General features: G+C 42.7%; 1 protein-coding gene across 4 annotated transcripts in view; it reads left to right on the top strand.

The window, feature by feature from the left end:
* LOC147903105 (S-adenosyl-L-methionine-dependent methyltransferases superfamily protein) overlaps positions 1-18639 on the top strand; it is a 146412-nt gene extending 127773 nt beyond the window's left edge. For 2 of the 4 annotated variants that reach the window (XM_087374190.1, XM_087374186.1), the window contains exons 8-13: positions 1270-1414; positions 1515-1576; positions 16554-16641; positions 16826-16909; positions 17457-17618; positions 17759-18638. In XM_087374190.1, coding sequence (XP_087230316.1) covers positions 1270-1414; positions 1515-1576; positions 16554-16641; positions 16826-16909; positions 17457-17618; positions 17759-17988 — 771 coding nt within the window. In that variant the 3' untranslated portion in view covers positions 17989-18638. Of the gene's footprint in view, positions 1-1269; positions 1415-1514; positions 1577-16553; positions 16642-16825; positions 16910-17456; positions 17619-17758 lie in introns of all 4 variants that reach the window. The other 2 variants (XM_087374189.1, XM_087374188.1) reach the window with 2 other exon arrangements.
* Positions 18640-21227: the final 2588 nt, after the last annotated feature.

Here is a 21227-nt window from a genome sequence, read left to right as displayed (position 1 = left end):
AAATGATATAAAGAGAGCCTTGATCCTCCCGACCCCTTTTTGGTGGTTCAGGTCACATTGTGGAGAGTGTGATACGTTCTTGGATTTTCATTATCAACTTCGACTCACCTTCAATGCCATTGTGGGGGTCCAACATAAAGCCTCTCCTTTTGGGACCTCCACTTAATGTTCGTTTGTACTGAAAAGTTTTGTAAGAAGGAAAATTGATAAACAACACACCAAACCTCTTGTACCCTTGTTTTCCTAGAGTGCCTTCTGTGCATTAGTAGCACAACATTCCTCACACCACATTGCTTTCCACCTCCTTTCCACACCCTTGCATCCCTTGTACGCTTGCACTGCAGTGATTTTTGTCCTTTTGTATCATGAGATAGGAAGCAAGTCTCCTCGCATCAGGCCGCTGATAATACTTCCAGAAGAGAATGAGCCCTCACCTCAGACATTTCTAGTGATGAGGATGGGGACTCTTCTGGTGCTAGGAGTATTAAGGGGAGTGATATTTGAGGATCTTAGGAGTTGAAGGGAGGGAGACTTATGCCTAACAGTTTTGATGATATTAAGGAAGTGAGTGCGAGAACTAGAAGGTACTTGAGGAGATTGGAGATTAGGCTTCCTGCTGATTTAATAGAGTATAAGAAGCTTATGAAAGATGGAAGCTCGGGAAGTCTCTAGTAGATCACAAAGTGAACCAATCCGAGCAGGGGCTAGAGCCACCAATTTCATTGAGTGCCTGGTGGACTTGGACCAACAAGAGCAATGGTGGTCAGTCAGAGGAAGAGGTATAGAGAGGAGAACAAGTCAAAGAGGAAGGCAAGGATGAAAAAACTTCATTTAATGCTTTGCAAAGGTCAAGAGTACATCCCCTCCTCTTTTGCAGTCATGTCTTCAGCAGGAGCCACTTCGTCAGGGGTGGCAACAACTTCAGCACCTGACAGCACAGTCCCAACCAGTGCTGCTGCTACTTCGTCCGTGACCTATATCCCAGCTTCTTTTTTATCACCCTCTCAATACTGACAATAGCTTTGGGTTCAGGGTCTACGGTTGATTCACGATGTCCTTTAAATATATTTTTTACGACTATCATTTTTAAGATTACTGTTTTTGCCTTCTATGGTCTGCCACTTTCAGCCCCTTGTGCCTGTGAATGTGTTTGTGAAAATCTTAATGTCTGTGTCCATAATTTCAGCGTGAAGGAAGATAGTCGATTTTGTAATGGATTTTTGTTGTTTATGAAATGTTTAACTAATCAGGATTCTTTCTGTAATGCAGGTGTTGGATGCATGCGCTGCTCCTGGGAACAAAACTGTCCAACTGGCTTCTTTGATGAAAGGACAAGGAAAGGTTATTGCATGTGAAATAAACAACAATAGGATACAGAGGCTCTACGAGATGGTGGATCTTGCTGGAGCTTCTAGTATCCTTGTGGAAATCAATTGGGGGTCTTCTGAAAACTAATAGTGCTAGAACACACTGCAATATTGTTCTTTGTCAAGCACTTCCTTAATATTGTGCAGATGTGGAGGTTTTGCATCAGGATTTTTTGAAGCTTCATCCTGAAAGTTTGCCATGGTCTAAGGTAATCTTTGACAACAGTTAAAAGTTGACATTATACCATAATATTGTTGCCAAAAGCAGCGTGTCTAAATATTTCTGCCTCCCCTTCCACAAACACATTTTGGGCACTTAGGCATTCAGCTGCATGGTATCACATTTAGGTGGAAAGAGTGTTCTACTATTGTGTGATCACATACCTGCTTATCACGTTGAATGAAACTAAATCTTAAAACTGAGATAGGACAAGGACAGTCACAGGATTAAGAGTGAGCTTAAAACATAATGTTACTGGTTTGACCAATAAAAATGCAGCTGGCTGCTATACAACCTGCTTCTCAGGATCCCAGCTTGCTGCCTAGAGTTTCTCGTGCCAGAAATCAATGGGGAGGGGCTATATACAACCAGCGGATTCCTTGATCCATAATTGTGTAAAAGATGCATGAAGGCCATGCCTTGCAGAAAGTGCTCTGCCTTTTGGCAGTCTTTCTAGACCTCTCCACGCCCTGCCTCCAATTGACTCGCAAGGTATAGATGATATCATGCTAGATGTCGAAGGAGGTGGCTGTAGGCCGAGTCTATCGCCCCTCCTATCACTAAACTGCAATGTGCTACCATCTCCCATACACCGTCCGCTGGAGATAACTCCCATACACTATCTCCCATAACTGTCCTCTAGAGAACTCCGATCTTTGGTGGGAGGAAGGGACCAAGTCTTGAATATCCAAGTAGTGACAGTCAATCCGTCTATCCTTTAGGTTCGATGGGGAAATTATGATGTCTTTGATCCCATTGCACCTCACGCAAGGGTCTATCATCACATAAATGAGAGTCACCACCTAGAGGGATCCTGCCCATATTGAGAAGTTCTAGGGTCAATGGTCCAACTCTACCCGAGTCTCCATCTCCTTTGGAGCTCTGGCACTCTATTGAGTCTAACACCCGATCATCCTCTTGGTCTCTATCCACTTGCTTTGATCCCAATTGCACTTAGTGAGAGGCTATGCCTTGTAATGAAGGGGGAAAGGGGCTAATTTAATGGTATTCTAGTGGGAGGTAGAGGGAAATGTGGAGGGACTATCAGGCCCCATCCACAACTCATGTAGGTACCTTTTGATATGACATCTAATCTTGTCCTACTCTCCCTCCTTCCTTCTACTTGTCTACACTCTCTCCTACACCTTCTCTATCATTGGTTTTCTGCACTACATCAGCCTCACATGACGCCTTGCCTTGGAGTATTGATGCCATTATAGTGATGTCTATGGTTATGATCATGATTATGAGTTTTTCTTTTTGTGCTCATCATGGTGTTGATGCCTACCTAGCGGCTCCATCCCTCAGATCATTGTATCAAGTTTCTTATAGTCTCATAGACCCTTTGGTCTTCCGAATGCTTTCAATTAAGTCTCTCTCTCTCTCTTTCTCTCTCTCTCTCTCGGAGTTATCTAAAAGAAGTCTTGGAACACCGCATTTCAGGGTATCACATTTGCTTGCAGTACATTGAGTCAGATTTGCAGGACATTGAGTCATTTTACAGAACATTGAGTCACTTTTGCAGGACATTGAGTTAGATTGCAATAAATTGGGTCACATTTGCAAAATCTCAGCAAAATTTGGGGCTTTTCTGCATTTGCCGTCTTTTTGGCCTATTTGCCCTCAATAAATTTGGGGCTTTTGCCAAATTTGCTGTTTTTTGCAGTGAACATTGCCTGTCACAGTCACATTTGATTCAGATCTGCATTTGCCCTTTGATTTGGGTCTGAAATTTGCAGATATTTGCTGTTATTTTTGGGACAGCCAGCTTTTTGCAGTGATAGCCTTGAGGCTTTTGGGTTTTCAGGTCTTTTTCAGGGTATCACATTTGCTATGGCTGGGAACAATCAAGATTTATTTGGAGTTCTTCGTGAAGATGATAAGTTGGATGGCACCAACTATCCGATGTGGTCTTATCTCATGAAACATATTCTTGTTGCAAAGCATTTGTGGAATATTGTTTCTGGGGCTGATCTGAGGCCAGCCAATGCTACAGTGGTTGCCTCTACTGCTGGTCCTTCTGCAGGGGGTACTCCTCTTGATGCCTCTTCCTCTAGCACTCCTGCTGCTGCTCTTCCAACTCAAGAACAGTCAAGATGGGATGCAAGAGATGCAAATGCACATTCATGCATTGCTTTATCATGCAAAATAATCATCATTCCACACATCCGTTCTTGCAGGACAGCAAAGGATGCTTGGGATAAATTGGCTTCTCTATATCAGATTCGCAATGAAGCTCGTGTTACAAATTTGAGAAGGCAATTACAGGAAGTGAATATGAATGAAGGTGAGTCAATGGATGCATATTTGACAAAGGTCAAGGACCTCATGGAACAACTTGCCAACATTGATGAGGTGGTGCCAAATTCACAGCTTGTCAGTACTACATTGAATGGACTACCAGATACATATCAAGGGTTTGCTACAACCCTTCGATTAGTGGCCATGGGTAATCCAGACCACTATTCTTTTGATCAGCTAGTTACTTTGCTTTTGCAGGAAGAGCAAAGTAGAGCTAACAGACAAGCCATTATTCCTAATCATGCATTTGCTTCACAGCAGATAGGAAGAGGCAAGGCTTCCAAGCCTATGGGCAAGCCAAAATCTGCGCACAGCAGCTGCAATTCCTCTACGCATAGCAGCTGCAATTCCTCCCATGCATCTAAAAATACAGCAGATAAGGGAAAGAAGAAAAGATGCAACTATTGTCGCAAGCCTGGACATGACATTTCAGAATGCAGGAAGCGCATTGCTTCGGAGAAAAAGAAAGCAGGATTGACAGTTAATGCCTCACATGCCATTGAATCCCATGAGCCAGCAAATGCTTCACATGCACATGCTTTTCAGGATGATTGGGCATGGGCTGTCCATTGCTCATTTGATCCCTCCAAAGCTGATGCACTCTTTACTGCTAATGATGCTCAGTCCTGGTACTTTGATAGTGGTGCTTCCAAGCATGTCACATCTTGCAGATAGTTGTTTCATTCTCTAGCTGATGCACCTCGAGGGGGGGCTGTTACATGTGCCAATAATGCTTCATATGCTGTAAAAGGAGTTGGAGATGTGCAGCTCACATCCATTTCCAGCATCCTGTCACTCTGACAAATGTTCTTTTTGTGCCTGGAATTGAAGTCAACTTGATTTCAATTTCAGCAATTGTTACTTCAGGTTTCAGAGTAATTTTTGATGGCTACAGATGCCTAGTATATGATCTTCGTGATGACAATGCCATAGTTCTCACTGGCACTTTGCAAAAAGGGCTTTATCACCTTGATCATCATTCAGCTGCACTTTCTACTGAAGCATTGGCTATTTCAGATTCACAGCTTGCTGAAACTCATCTTTGGCATGAGAGAATGGGCCATCTCAATTATAGAGCTCTTGCAAAGCTACATTCACAGCAGATGGCAAATGATGTACCTCAGACTCACACAGTTTCTAAACATGTGTGTGAGGGTTGTCTTTTGGGTCAGATGCATCGATTTCCTTTTCAAAAGAATTGTCCAAAACTCTCACAAAGGAAATTGCAGCTAGTACACAGTGATGTCTGTGGCCCAATGAGGACAAATGCCATTGGAGGATACAAATATTTCATGACTCTCATTGATGATTTTACAAGGTATTGCTGGGTATATTCTTTAAAGACCAAATCTGAAGTTTTCTTATGCTTTCAGAGATGGCTGAATATGGTTGAGAATGAATCAGGATGCAAGCTTGTCACCCTCAACACAGATGGGGGGGTGAGTATATGTCAAAGGAGTTTGATGCATTTCTATCCTCACGGGGCATTATTCACTCATGCACTACTCCTTACACTCCTCAGCAGAATCCTGTTTCTGAAATAAAAAACAGGTCCACAATGGAGATGGCCAGATGCATACTTAAGGCCAAGTCTTTGCCCAATAAATTTTGGCTTGATGCAGTAATGTGTGCCAACTATGTGCTGAATAGATCACCTACACGGGCATTAAAGACTATTATACCTTATGAAGCATGGAAAGGCAGGAAGCCTTTACTTTTGAAGCAGGCACCCAGGGCATGGTATGCCCAAATTCATGCACACTTACTATCCCTTGGTTTTCTGAATAGTCCCACAGAACCCACTTTTTATTTCCGTGGGAGTGGATCTGATTTTTTAGTGCTGATTTTATATGTGGATGATATGCTTATCACGGGCCCAGATACTCAGCAAATTGCAGCTTTCAAGGCTGATTTGCAGCAGATTTTTGACATGTCAGACATGGGACAGCTTCATTATTATTTAAGCATTCAATTTGCTCATGTTGAGGGGGGTATCATGATGTCTCAATCCAAGTATATTGGACAGCTCCTTGATCGTTTTCAGTTTGAGGATCGCAAGCCAATCTCTACTCCAGTGGACCCTGGCTTCAAATTCTCAGCTCATGATGGGAGCCCACCATGTGATATCACTCTTTATGAGCAGGCTGTTGGATGCCTTATTTATTTATGTCACACCAGACCTGACTTGCAGTATGCAGTGTCTCAGCTCAGCAGATTCATGGACATGCCCAGTTCACAGCATTGGCAGGCAGTGAAGAGAGTCTTGAGATATCTCAGAGGCACTCAGGATTTAGCCCTCTTCTATGGTGATCAGGGTTCACTTACCATGCATGCTTACACGGATAGTGACTGGGCAGGATGTTCGGACACCAGAGTGTCACATACTGGCAATTGTTTTTTGCTTGGCAATTCATGTATTTCTTGGCTCAGCAAGAAGCAACCGACAGTTGCCACGTCTAGTTGTGAGGCTGAGTACAGGGCAGCCTTCACCGCTACAGTAGAGTGTGTTTGGCTTCGACAGCTACTTACATATCTTGGTATTTCCAGACATCCTCCACTATTGTCTACACTGACAGCCAGAGTGCTTTGGCCATTGCGCGTAACCCAGTGTTTCATGCGCGTACCAAGCATATTGAAGTTCACTATCATTATGTTCGGGAGCGGTTGTCAGCAGGAGACATAGAGTTGTCCTATCTTCCCACAGAGGACAACATCACTGATATGTTTACAAAGGCACTTCCTCGTCCCAAGTTCAAAGTCTTCCGACAGGCTTTACACTTGGTTCCCTTTGTTACATGATCTGACATTCCTTGTACATTCATAGGTGGCTATATCCTTTTGGATGAACATGTGCCACCATGACCAGAAACTACCAGGTATTCTGAGACGTTTCCAGAGTACTTCAGCCCATCCCATGGAGGGGCGTTTGTAGGCCATCTTTTGGTGGTTCTAGTGATGCCCTATAGGCCATGGTATGTGCCTTGTAGGCATAAGTGTAGGCACTTATAGTGTTAGTGCCTTCTATGCCACATAGGACACTTAGTCCTATGTGACACCTAGGACACTTAGTCCTAGGCCTAGATACAAGTACTTTGTACTTGTGTTTTGCAACCTTATCAATCTAAGTTTGACGTGACTTCTCTTCGACTCGTCCTGTACCTGCACTCTCACTCTCTCTCTTCATTTCGCATCTACAATACAAAGCCCGTCTTGTTGCAAAAGGGTATGCCCAACAACAAGGCATTGACTTTGAGGAGACATTTGCTCCCACGTCCAGGATTACTACCATTCGATGTGTCATTTTCATTGCAGCCCATCATCATTGGCAAGTGCACCAACTTGACATCAAGACCGCTTTTCTTCATGGGGATCTGCAGGAAGAAGTCTATGTCACACAACCTCCTGGCTTTGAGGTTGTTAATTCTGAAAATAAGGTATGCCGGCTTAGAAAAGCCCTTTATGGTTTGAAGCAGGCACCCAGGGCATGGTATGCCAAAATTCATGCACACTTACTATCCCTTGGTTTTCTGAATAGTCCCACAGAACCCACTCTTTATGTCCGTGGGAGTGGATCTGATTTTTTAGTGCTGATTTTATATGTGGATGATATGCTCATCATGGGCCCAGATACTCAGCAAATTGCAGCTTTCAAGGCTGATTTGCAGCAGATTTTTGACATGTTAGGCATGGGACGGCTTGGGCATTCAGTTTGCTCATGTTGAGGGGGGTATCATGATGTCTCAGTCCAAGTATATTGGACAGCTCCTTGATCGTTTTCAGTTTGAGGATTGCAAGCCAATCTCTACTCCAGTGGACCCTGGCTTCTTATTCTCAGCTCATGATGGGAGCCCACCATGTGATATCACTCTTTATCAGCAGTTTATCAGCAGGCTGTTGGATGCCTTATTTATTTATGTCACACCAGACCTGACTTGCAGTATGCAGTATCTCAGCTCAGCAGATTCATGCACATGCCCAGAGTTCACAGCATTGGCAGGCAGTGAAGAGAGTCTTGAGATATCTCAAAGGCACTCAGGATTTAGCCCTCTTCTATGGTGATCAGGGTTCACTTACCATGCATGCTTACACGGATAGTGACTGGGCAGGATGTTCCGACACCAGAGTGTCACATACTGGCAATTGTTTTTTGCTTGGCAATTCATGTATTTCTTGGCTCAGCAAGAAGCAACCGACAGTTACCATGTCTAGCTGTGAGGCTGAGTACAAGGCAGCTTTCACCACTACAGTAGAGTGTGTTTGGCTTCGACAGTTACTTACAGATCTTGGTATTTGCCAGACGTCCTCCACTATTGTCTACACTGACAGCCAGAGTGCTTTGGCCATTGCGCGTAACCCAGTGTTTCATGCGCGTACCAAGCATATTGAAGTTCACTATCATTATGTTCGGGAGTGGTTGTCAGCGGTTCCCTTTGTTACATGATCTGACATTCCTTGTACATTCATAGGTGGCTATATCCTTTTGGATGAACATGTGCCACCATGACTAGAAACTACCGGGTATTCTAAGACGTTTCCAGAGTACTTCAGCCCATCCCATGGAGGGGGGTTTGTAGGCCATCTTCTGGTGGTTCTGGTGATGCCCTATAGGCCATGGTATGTGCCTTGTAGGCATAAATGTAGGCACTTATAGTGTTAGTGCCTTTTAGGCCACATAGGACACTTAGTCCTATGTGACACCTAGGACACTTAGTCCTAGGTCTAGGTACAAGTACTTTGTACTTGTGTGTTTTTTATCTATCTAAGACTTTGACGTGACGGCTGTTCTACAACGTATCTTTTGTACCTGCACTCTCTTCTCTCCGAGCCTTCAAATCGAGGGTCTTTAGGAGACAATTTTGGGGCAAAATGATGTCGAGCAGAAACATTCTTCCGTCGGGTAGATTATAGCTGAGAATGGCGAGTAGATATAGCTGAATCATAGGCTTCCTCAGCTAGAGAAAGACACGGCCTGAGTTGGTGCAACCATTGCAGAGATCATTTAGGAAAGGGGTGGTTACTTTAGGGGCAGCAGCTGAGATTCATCTCCTAGTTTGCCTGGTCTAAAAAATGCGCCATTCTAGTACTGAAACTCCATCCAGCAGCAAGGCAGGCTGGAACTCAGAAGGGCAGCTATATTATTCAGCAGGTGAGCAGAATCAGGCACAGCATCAGGACAGAAATCAGGGCAGATTTGTCATGGCTGGAGAAGATGCTTTGTCCCCACATGTGGCATGGATACAGCACGAGCATGATGCCTCAGCTGGTTCAGGTCAGTATCGATCCAAAAATCAGGCAGCGCAATGTTTGAATAGGGGCGATAAGAGCAGCAGCAATTGCGCCTAACTTTGCTGGCCTTCTTGGAGAGAAAATGCCAGCGATTTCTCTCTAGACAGATGCACATACAGCAGCAGATAATGGTGGCCAGCTACCAAGAGATGACCAATCCAAAAGTTGGCGACGTTATTCCTTGTTGAAGATGGCGGTGGCCAAGAAGGGATACCCACAATGGGTTTGTGCAGAAATCAAACTTGAAGAGGTAAAATTGAAAGCTAGGCTGTGATTCCATGATAGAATGCATGGTGAGAGGGAGATAGAGGCAAGCAATCACATGATGGACACAAGTGTTGAGGCACAACTGATCTGATCGATTGATTGTTGTGGCACAAGTACAGTGCCTCTTTATAGGCTGAGAGAAACACACATCTGCATCATTGATGATGTCAGTGAGGGGATTCTCACTGACACATACTTAATTGTAGGCTATCTCATGGGCTATCCATAGATGCCTTTTATACCTTGGTATGAGCCTTGTAGGCCTAGATATAGTCAGTTAGGACTATTGGTACAGTTAGTTTATGTACCATCTAGGTCAGTTAGGACACTTAGTCCAATTAAGGCAGTTAGTCCTAGGGTTTTGTTATGTTGGCTCTCCCTTGAGCCTCCACACTTCAGTTTTGCAACAATCTATTACAGCATCTCGTTTTTCTCCATTGTGCTTCCATTGCTTCCAACACCCAACAGTGGTATCAGAGCAGCTCGGGAATCCATTCCCTCAGCCATTGACAGCTTTCCCAAGCTGTTTGGCAGCCTCTGGAGCTCTCATTCTTGCTGGTCTTGCTGGTTTTCACACTCCCACGAGTGTTTGAGACCTTTCCAAGCACTTCTGTTGCGAAAAACCTCATTTCCCGAGAAGACCGCACTTTGGAGCAACTCTCACGAAGGGAACTATTTACCACACGCAAGCATTTACAGCATCTGCACGGAATTATGAACCTGTCAAAAAAAAAAAACCATACATCTGTCAGAAATTGTACGGAAATCCGTACATTTGTCAGAAAATTCCGTACTTATGTCCGGTTTGTCAAAATTTGAGTACATTCACTGCAGTACGGGCTGCCTCTAGGTGCACGCCAGTCATTTCTCAGATTTACCAGCATTTCGGAGTTGCCTCGAGCTGTGTGCCAGCATATCGGAGCTGCCTCGAGCTGCGTGCCAGCATTTCGGAGCTGCCTTGAGCTGTGTTCCAGCATTTCGGAGCTGCCTCGAGTTGTGCGCCAGCATTTCGAAGCTGCCTCGAGCTGCATGCCGGCATTTGGAGCCATTTGGAGTTGTTGAATTGATCCGGAGACTTCTCTTTGAGCCCTTCCCTCCTCATTTGGCATCCCTTTGCCTCCGACTGTGAGCTTCTCTCCATTGGATAACTTTCTCTCCATTTCTACATGCTCTCCTCCTCATGGGAGCACTTCTTTTGCTGTAATTTTCATTTCCAGCCCTCATTTGCTCGCTTTCAGAGCCTGTCACTAGTGTTCATCATTGGGTAAGCCGTTGTTGCATTGGCTTTTTCCAATATCTGCTTCATTTGCATTTTGGGAAGGCCTCGTGTTGCCTTTGGGGATTTTTCTTGCAACAGGTACACCTTGGGACAACAGAGTCTTTTGCAGACATAAGCTTTGAAGCTTGGGCAGTTTTTTGGCACTTGATTCTAAGAGGTTGCCTTTGTCTTATTTGCTTTGCCAATTGGTGCATTTGCCTTGTATTTCAACACCATATTTGGTGGCAAAGATGATTTGTTTGGGCTGATTGGGGACACTGACAAGCTTGATGGCACCAATTACCCCATGTGGTTATACATGATGGGACATGTTTTGGTTGCCAAGAATCTATGGCATATTGTTTGAGGTTCTGAGGCCAGGCCTACACGCACTGTTACTGGTGCTACACCTGCAGCCTCTGCTTCTTCAGGTGATGGTTCTACTACTACAGCCAGAACTTCTGCACCTTCTGCTCCAGGTACTTTGCCTCCTTCACAGGAGCAAATTCAGTGGGATGGTCATGATGCCAAAGCACATGCCTTGATTGCTCTTTTAGTGAAACGGGTTATTATCGCTCATATTCAATCTTGCAAGACAGCTAAGCAAGCATGGGATCAGCTTGCATCTTTGTATCAGGTGCGGAATGAGGCGAGGGTTGCCTATCTCTGCAGGCAATTGAAAGATTTAAAGCTTTATGAGGGTGGTAACATGGATGTCTATCTCACTAATGTGAAGGATTTGAAAGAGCAGTTGACCAACATTAATGAGATTATGCCCGATTCTCACCTGGTTTCTAATACCCTTGATGGGTTGCCTGATTCATATCAAGGCTTTGCTACTACATTGAGATTGGTTGCAGGGGGTGAGGCCAATCATTTCTCATTTGACCAGCTTGTTGCTCTTCTTCTTCAAGAGGAGCAAAGCCGTGTGAATCGCAATGCTACTATGGCCAGTGATTAAGTATTTGCTGCCCATCATAAACACAAAGGTAAAGGCAAGGTTTCAACTGGAAAGCCCTCTCATTCACATGCTGATCATTCACATGGTGCCTCTTCTTCAGGGGATCACAAAAAGAAGAAGAGATGTAACTTTTGCAGGAAACCTGAGCATGCCATGCTGATCATTCACATGGTGCCTCTTCTTCAGGGGATCACAAAAAGAAGAAGAGATGTAACTATTGCAGGAAACCTGGGCATGATATTTATGAATGCAGGAAGCGCATAGCATCTGAAAAGAAAAAGAAAGAGTTTGGTCTTGCAGTATCTGGTTCTTCTAGTGTAGAAGATCGACATGAGTCCGCTAATTTCGCACAAGACCACCATTGGGCTTTCTTGGTTACATGTCAGTATAATCCTGATGTTCATGATGCTTGTATGGCAGTTTCAGATGTTCGTGATGCTTGGTTCTTTGATAGTGGTGCTAGCAAGCACATCACTTCTTGCAGGAAGTTATTCAGCTCATTGGAGCTTACATCTAAGGGGGGCAGTGTCACATGTGCCAATAATGCATCATATACCGTGAAAGATATTGGGCAAGTTGCTCTTACTTCTGTCTCTGGTGGTGTTGCAATTCCCAAGGATGGGAGAGTTGGTGCTTCACGTAAGCTTTATCTGGTTCATAGTGATGTTTGTGGACCCATGAGGGTTGTAGCTCTTGGGGGGTTCTACTATTTTGTTACTTTTATTGATGATTTCACCAGGTACACTTGGATTTTCGCATTGAAATCCAAGTCTGATGCTTCTTCATGCTTAAAGCACTTTATTACCTTGGCTGGGAATGAGAGTGGACTGCACATTGCTCACATTAATACAGACAGGGGGGGTGAATACATGTTGAAGAAGTTTGCTATTTTTTTTGGCTTCCCGTGGCATTAATTATCGATGCACGGTGCCTTATACTCCTCAACAGAATCTCGTGGCTGAGTGAAAGAATAGATCAACAATGGAAATGGCCAGATGCATGTTAAAAGGCAAACATTTGCCTAATAAGATATGGTTGGATGCGGTCATGTGTGCAACTTACATCTTGAATAGATGTCCTACAAAGGCATTGCAGACTATCACACCTTATGAGGCTTGGACGGGTTGTAAGCCTCGCATTTCCCACTTGAGGACTTTTGGATGCTTAGCTTATGCTCGTGTGCCTTCACAGAGATGCACTAATTTGGATGATAAAGCTGTTAAATGCATTTTTCTTGGGTATAGTTAAGAGAGGAGGGGCTATAAGCTATATCAGCCCCGCACGGGCAAGTGTTTTGTCAGGCTAAATGTTGTGTGTGATGAATCTTCCACTATGTCTTTGCTGGACTGTCAAAAACAGCCCGTTATTGATGCCCCAAACATATTTGACAGCTTGATGCCTTTGTTTCCATCCGATGCTCGGGATGATGTTCCATCTGAGGTTGTTCCTCCATCTGTTGGTCATTTACAGCCCCATGTGCATGCAGAAATTCAGCCTGATATGCCTATCATTGATCAAGATCATTTGCACCGGGCTCTTGACCAAGAGCAGAAATTCAGGAGCCTAAAAAGGTACCCGTTGGCTCCTTGACACATTAAAAGAGGAGCCCGTACGAGAGAAGCTGTCCAGAAAGAGCATGCTAGTTTTGTTGCTTATTCTTTGGTTGCTACAGCATGCAATGAAGAGCCATTATGTCATCAAGATGCCTTTCAGAGTGATTGTTGGATAAAGGCCATGCAAGCTGAATTGGATTCTATCCATCAGAATGACACTTGAGAGTTGTGTGATTTGCCTTATGGCAAGAATGCCATTGAAACTAAGTGGGTTTACAAGATCAAACGGAAAGCTGATGGTTCAATGGACCGTTACAAAGCCTGTCTTGTTGCTAAGGGCTATGCTCAGCAGCATGGCATTGACTTTGAGGAGACTTTTGCTCCCACTTCCAGGATCACTACCATTCGCATTGTTCTTGCGTTTGTTGCCCACTTTCATTGGCAGATACATCAGCTTGATATTAAGACAGCTTTCCTTCATGGGCATTTGCAAGAAGAGGTCTATGTTTCCCAACCTCCTGGCTTTGAGGTTGACGGTTCTGAAAGCAAGGTATGCCGCTTGAAAAAGGCCCTCTATGGATTGAAGCAGGCACCTCGGGCTTGGTATTCGAGAATTCATTCTCATTTGCTCACACTTACAGAGGCTGCCCTTTACATCCGCAAGTGTGGAACAGATTTGCTGACTTTAGTCCTTTATGTGGATGACATGCTTGTAACTGGGACACATGCTCAGCAAATTGCAGATTTTAAAGTTGATTTGCAGCAGATATTTGCTATGTCTGATCTTGGTCTTCTGCACTACTATCTGGGCATTCAATTTGCTAGCAGTGAGGGGGGCATTTTAATGTCACAATCCAAGTACATTGGACAGCTTTTGCAGCGTTTTCAGTTTGAGGATTGCAAGCCAGAATCCACACCATTAGAGACTGGTTTTCACTTCTCTTCTAAGGATGGCAGTGGTACATGTGATGTCTCTCTTTATCAGCAGGCAGTTGGTTGTTTGATTTACCTATGCCATACGAGACCTGATCTACAGTATGCTGTCTCACAATTGAGCAGATATATGCACAGCCCATCTATGCACCATTAGCATGCCGTGAAGTGTGTTTTCAAATATCTTAAAGGCACTCAGCATTTAGGCCTTCTTTATGGGGCTGATACTTCACTTGTCATGCATGGGTTCACTGATAGTGATTGGGCTGGTTGTTCTGACACTTGTGTGTCACATAGTGGCAACTGTTTTATGCTTGGTACTTCATGTGTTTCTTGGCTCAGCAAGAAGCAGAGTACTGTTGCTACTTCTAGTTGTGAAGGTGAGTACAGAGCGCCTTTTACAACTACAGTGGAGTGTGTTTGGCTTCGGAAGCTACTTGCAGATCTTTGTGCATGTCAGACTACTCCTATCGTCATCTTCACTGATAGTCAGAGTGCTTTGGCTGTCGCACAGAATCCGGTTTTCCACGCTTGCACAAAGCACATTGAGGTTCACTATCACTATGTTACAGAGCGATTATCAGCAGGTGATATTGAGTTGCCTTATGTTCCCACTGAAGACAACTTGGCAGATCTTTTTACGAAGGTTCTACCTTGACCTAAGTTTGAGGCTTTTCGGCAAGCTTTAAACTTAGTACCTTTTGTAACTTGATGTGTTGTACTCTGTATAGTCATAGGTTGCTATATCCTACGGGACGAACATGTGCAACCATGACACTAGATATTTAGGTATCCTGAGCCATGTTGAGGATACTTCAGCCCATACCATGGAGGGGGGTTTGTAGGCTATCTCATGGGCTATCCATAGACGCCACTTATACCTTGGTATGAGCCTGGTAGGCCTAGTTATAGTCAGTCAGGACTATTGGTACAATTAGTTTATGTACCATCTAGGTTAATTAGGACACTTAGTCCAGTTAGGGCAGTTAGCCCTAGGGTTTTGTTATGTTGGCTGTCCCTTGAGCCTCCACACTTCAGTTTTGCAGCAATCTATTACAGCATCTCGTTTTTCTCCATTGTGCTTCCATTTTTGAGCTTCCATTGCTTCCAACACCCAACATTAATGTCATGCAAAGGTATCAAATCTAATCTAGACTAGGTCCACTCACTCAAGTGGCGTAAGGACTCTTCACACCTACACAACTCTAGGCCAGTCTCACTAGGACTCCGATTTCCAATATCTGTCCTTTCTTAATCTTCCATATCACACGTGCATACACCTGCCTCATTGAATCTAGGACTCGGCATGCAGGACGCCGCTATCATACTATGAGAACTGCTTCAAAGAGAATTCTGACCCACATGAGAATGCAAACAACTTAACATATCTGATTGATCTGAATTTGCCTTCCTTTGTTCAAGCAAAGGCCTTCCTCTTGAGTTGTTGGAGTAGATCTCAGATTAGATGATCTTTTATTGGCCATGGTGCTCCACAAGCCACTGAGATTTCCTAAAAATCTATGTGTCATCTCTTACAGCCATCATGGCTTATCTTAGGTTGACCTATCTTTGGTTGACCTATCATGGCTTATCTTCATTGAAAAACATACTGCATATACCCATCAATCATTAGGAACATACCATATAGAGAAGTATAATACGCCTTTTTCCACTCTCTTTTTGTTTACTAAATGGAGAAAATATGTAAGGTAAGGTGATCCATGAATCAAATCTTTTACTGGAAGATTTAACATAATCTGGAACTCTGTTGATGTATCTAATGCGATTGAAAAAGGTTGACAATTTGAAGTTAAGTGGCATCCAAAACAAACAAGAATTAGTTAAACTGTCGAATTCTCTTGTGTCCAAAGTGGAATTAGTGAACCTCTCAGTTTCTTTGTGTCTATTCCTCAAAAATAGAAATAAAAATAAATCTTATGTTCTATTCTCTTGTGTGTATTCTTGTTTCAGGATATGTTCTTCATCTATATGTGTATCCTAATGAGGAGAGGCTTTTGAAGAGTGCCATTACTAACCTTATTTGTATTTGGGGACAAAAATCTATTATAATTGGAATGTTTCTAGAAGCCCATTCTTGTTTATAATATTGGAAATCCTGAAGCTCAGTTTGAATGAGGCATACCTCAGGGGCATGTCAAATATGTTAACTTTGAAGTGATTGGTTCAGTGGCATAAATCATTTATCTTGCATTGATATGATGTTCTCATGTATTGAACGTCCAGACCTTAAAGGAGGGAAAACTATTTAAAGAAATTAAGTGCAAATGTGGTAAAGTGCTTGAAGAAGACTTCCAAAATTATTCCTATGGTTTCGGTGTGCTTTTTGAACAAATGCACTTGAAGGCTGTCAGAGGTTTTGATGAATGCTTAAATCTGATGGAATCAGGTAAAAGCAATTCTTCTGGATCCATCTTGCTCGGGCTCTGGAACAGCCAACCGACGTTTAGATCACCTTCTCCCTTCATCTGAAAATGGTAATTAAAGCTGGCCAGTTTTACGTATGGCTAAATAGTTGGTTTTGATTTTATGTTGTGGTTATGCATATGTGCAGTGCAAGATATACAAAAATGTATCCTGGAAAGTTGCTATATATTGTTTATGTAATCTTGACTCTGCAGTCGCCATCTAATACAAAGAGAGGCTGTAATGTGTCTTTAGGCCAGAACCTTGACACAGTGGAGATGCAAAGACTGGAGAAGTTGGCATGCTTCCAGGAAAAGGCCCTTCGACTTGCTTTATCTTGTAAGCTCATTTATTGTGTGCTACTTTTCAGTAAGGCTCGGCGGTTATGCGGAGGTTGCTTGGAGCCCCTTGCAAGTTTATTGTTGGCTGTTTTTTTGTGATTCCTTCTGCATTCCCCCAGTTTCTGATGTCTTCCAAATATCTTAAGCATTTCAATGAACTAGCTGAAAGGATTATTTAGCATTTCCTTAGGTCTGGTTCATTGTGGCCTTTGGTTAGTCTGTTTCAGCTGAGTAGTCTCTTCACCTTCAAAAAGTTGGTAGAAGGTAGACATGCCAATGCAGGTTTGCAGCATCTTCAAATTTCTTAAGCATCTCAGGTCTTGCTCATTATATAAAGTAGATGCACCAAACTTTGAATTTAAACATACTCTGGCTGACCTTCATTTATCTGTGCTTGGAAGTGGGAAAACTTCCTTGTGGGGCTCTTGTGATATATTCAAAATGTCTAGCTTTTCTGTTCATGCATTCTATTTCAGTCTCTATTTAGTCTGATCTTTTTAAGGCCTTACAAACAATGTTAACATATAATTGCTTCTGTGCTATAGTCCCTGCTGTAGAGCGTGTCGTGTATAGCACTTGTTCTATTCATCAACGCGAGAATGAAGATGTCGTAAAATCCGTTCTTGATTTTGCATCGAGCAACAAATTTCAGTTAGGATTTCCTTTTCCCAAGTGGCATCAGAGAGGTCTTCCAGTTTTTGAAGGAGGTACTGCACATCATCTTTAGTCCATTCATGCTTATTTCTTCTTCTTATTATGTTGGAGAGTTTGATTTGGAACATTTCATATGCACATGGGGTCAATGTTCCTGATGTGTCATTTATGATAGAGTGGCATTGGATTGCAGCTGATTGTCTTCTGCGTGTAGCACCCTCTGAAGACATGGATGGATTCTTCGTTGCCCTTTTTGAACGCAAACTCCATAATGCTCAGGTAGACACTGTATGCAGTGCTTCCTCTGTACCACTTCCAAACTTTAAAAGCAGAAAAGGAGGGACATTGCGATGTTTTGGAAAGCAGGATAAACACTGGAGAAAAGGAAAGCTTGGCAATAAACAGCCTAAGCTGTCTGAATAGCAAATATTTATCAGTTTCAGGCTAGACTTTGATATTATTAGACTATTGGCATGAGTTTGTGTCAGTTGAATGTGTAATGAAATTCATTTTATGAGCTGGCATTCCAGAAGGTAGCGATATGGAGACCTGGGAGTGAACTCGTGGTTGAGTTTTTTTTAAAGTTCTTTAAGGATGTGTATGTGTTGTTGAGGGAATGATGTAGCAGCATGGGCTTCATTACATATGAGGACTTCTAAGGAACACAGTACTTGGTGTTAGTGTTCAATGCTAGTAGGAAATCCATATCCTCCTTGATGGCAGGGTGCATGATGACACCTCTAATGCTTATGTGCATCGGAATAGCATAGTAACCAAACTCTTTGTCCAAACACCTGGGATAGATGTACAAGCTTTGAAACACCGGGGATACAGTTTTGAGAGAGATGTATAGTTAAATAGAGAGTCTTATAGAAAACACAGGCAGTTGTTTTGCAGGTTTCTGTAGTTGCAAAGCCATCCTCTTTATTTATCTCAAGATTCTTGTTCCTTATTTGCTTTAGAGGTTTTGTATTAATAAAGTGCCTGTTGAAATGACCTCTAGGGTCAACAAAGGGAACAAGGAGATCTCATGAAATGAGAGGTTTAACAATTTGAAAGTATTATATGTGCTAGAATTCAATTCAGATTTTGGCATCTATGCTTTGTATCATAAACTCTGCAAATGGTACATTTAAGGGTCATCTTTGGAGGCTTTTCTCTTTTCTTTTCAGCCTGGTTTATAGTCAAGCCGCAGCTCTACTTGTATTGGATAGCAAATTCTTTTATTACATACAGGGAAAAGAGGCTTAAATGGGTCTCTTTGCTGGTGCTTGTTTTGAATGCCAAAAAATTGGGCACATGGTCTCATAATGTCTCTTGGCTCGGCACAAAATGCCTCCACAAGCAATGCCTGCCTTAGTAAGGCGCCCTTGGGCTCTTTGGGCTTAAAAATGAAATCAATAAACCAACTATTGCTGTCTAGGACAAAAGGAGAGGCCAAGACCACTCCTAGTAGTAATGGTAATGGCCCAATACCTTCTACAACTCAAGCAAAAGCTAATAAATTTTTTTCCAATGGAAGTTGGCAAACTCCGAGAAAAATAGTCTTAGTTAGGAGGACCGTTATACCTCATACATGGATTCGTGCATCCCCTAATTGACATACCCTGTTGAGAATTTTGCCATTGGCATTACTTCTGCAATGACTGTGAGTTGTACTCTTTTCCCAGAAGACGAAGTCACAATTTTACTGCGTGGTCAATAGAATGTGGTGTCTCATCAAGATCATGTTTTAAATCTTGAGGTTGACTTGTGGTATTAATTTGTTTTTTTTTGTGATAGAGTGTGTATATATCTATAAATATGCTAACACAAATAGAACGTTTGACTTACAATGTACAAGGGTCATGTGACCTGTGAAAATGGAAAATTGTATAGGTGTATGTCAATAGATTGCAGCCTGATATAGTGGCTTACTGGAGCATAATCTGCATGGTTTTGCTGGTAGGACATGGCATTTTTCAGGATATGATGCGGATGACAACTCATTTTCTAATGTGATAGTACTTGTGAAACATGTCCTTCAGCCTGTTGTGACATTCAATAAGGTTGATGGATTGTCTTGCAATGTCTTCTCCAAGGAGAGATAGTTGAGTTTGCCTCGATCTATGCCCCACAATCATCGCATTGTGGAGCATTAATCTAGCAGAGTATCCTTGGAGGTGAAATGCTTTTCTTTGTGTGGATTTCACTATGTAGTATGTATTCCGTAAGTATGGCAAGAACTACATGCATACTCTTAGAGAGGATGTTGCCAAGGCTAAAAGCACTTGTTAAGGAGTTTATGTCATGTTGAGTCTGTATGCCTATGTTAGGCTAGACATTTCCTACAATGTAATGACTGTAGGAAGGTTGAGAATTGGGAAACTAGGGTTAGGAAGAGGGCTTTCCTACAATGTAATGACTATAGGAAGGTTGAGAATTGGGAAACTAGGGAGAGGATGTTGCCAAGGCTAAAAGCACTTGTTAAGGAGTTTATGTCATGTTGAGTCTGTATGCCTATGTTAGGCTAGACATTTCCTACAATGTAATGACTGTAGGAAGGTTGAGAATTGGGAAACTAGGGTTAGGAAGAGGGCTTTCCTACAATGTAATGACTATAGGAAGGTTGAGAATTGGGAAACTAGGGCTAGGGAGAGGTCTTTCATTGATAAGAACGGCTGCTCCAAGGATTTCTTTAAAGGTTTGCACTATAGTGCAAGTGGTAGTATTTGTCGAGTAAAAAATGAGGATGGTAGCTAGATCAATCCACTGGCACAACTATGTTAGTTAGTATGCTAAATAGTTTGTGCACTTGTTTCTCTATCACATGCTGCAATGTCTGCATGACAGAAATTTCTTCAACATGTCAGTCCAATTCTGTCTCCTATACAATGACACTTGTGGAAGTTTTTCAGGTATCAAGAAGAATCTGATTTGTGTTTCAACAATCTCCCCAAATGGCTTCGGCTGTACCACCTTGGTATTTTCGAAAAACACGTTGCTATAGAAGCTAATGCCACTGTTGAATCTGTGATTTATGACATGAGAGATTGAGGCATCTAAACTTTAACAGTTTGATGAAGATGCATTCAAAGGACATGGTGGTAGATCTTTCATCCATGCATGCAATTACAAAACATGTATGCGAGGGCTGCTTATTGGGAAGAATGCATCAGTTTCCATTTCCAAAAGACGAGATCCTTGGTGCATCTAGGAAGTTGCACCTTGTACATAGTGAAGTATGCGGGCTGATGAGAATAGCATCACTTGGAGGCTACTACTACGTTGTTACTTTTGTGGGTGACTTCACCAGGTTTACTTGGATTTATCCCATGAAATTGAAGTCAAATATCTTCTCTAGCTTCAAACATTTTCTTGCCTTAGTATGGAATGAGATTGGGGAAACAATCTTAACCCTCTGCATTGACTAGGGGGGGGGGGAGGGGGTTGGGTACTTATCTCGATAATTTCTTGAATTTTTAGCAGCCCTTGGTACTATATATCAGTTCACAGTGCCATACACTCTGCAATAAATGGACTAGCAAAGCGAAATAGAACAGACATGAAAATGGGCACGTGCATGCTTAAGGGAAGTCTTTGCTCAATAAATTTTTGTTGGATGATATTATGTATGCCAACCATGTGCTCAATCGAGAGCACCCACTCGAGCATTGAAGACC

The sequence above is a fragment of the Dipteris shenzhenensis genome, chromosome 4 (assembly GCF_047967505.1).
Source record: "Dipteris shenzhenensis isolate YYH24624 ecotype China chromosome 4, Dip_SZ_1.0, whole genome shotgun sequence".
NCBI classification, from domain to species: Eukaryota; Viridiplantae; Streptophyta; class Polypodiopsida; order Gleicheniales; family Dipteridaceae; genus Dipteris; species Dipteris shenzhenensis.
Note: the sequence above shows the minus strand (reverse complement) of the source record. Positions and strands in the feature narration are given on the sequence as shown.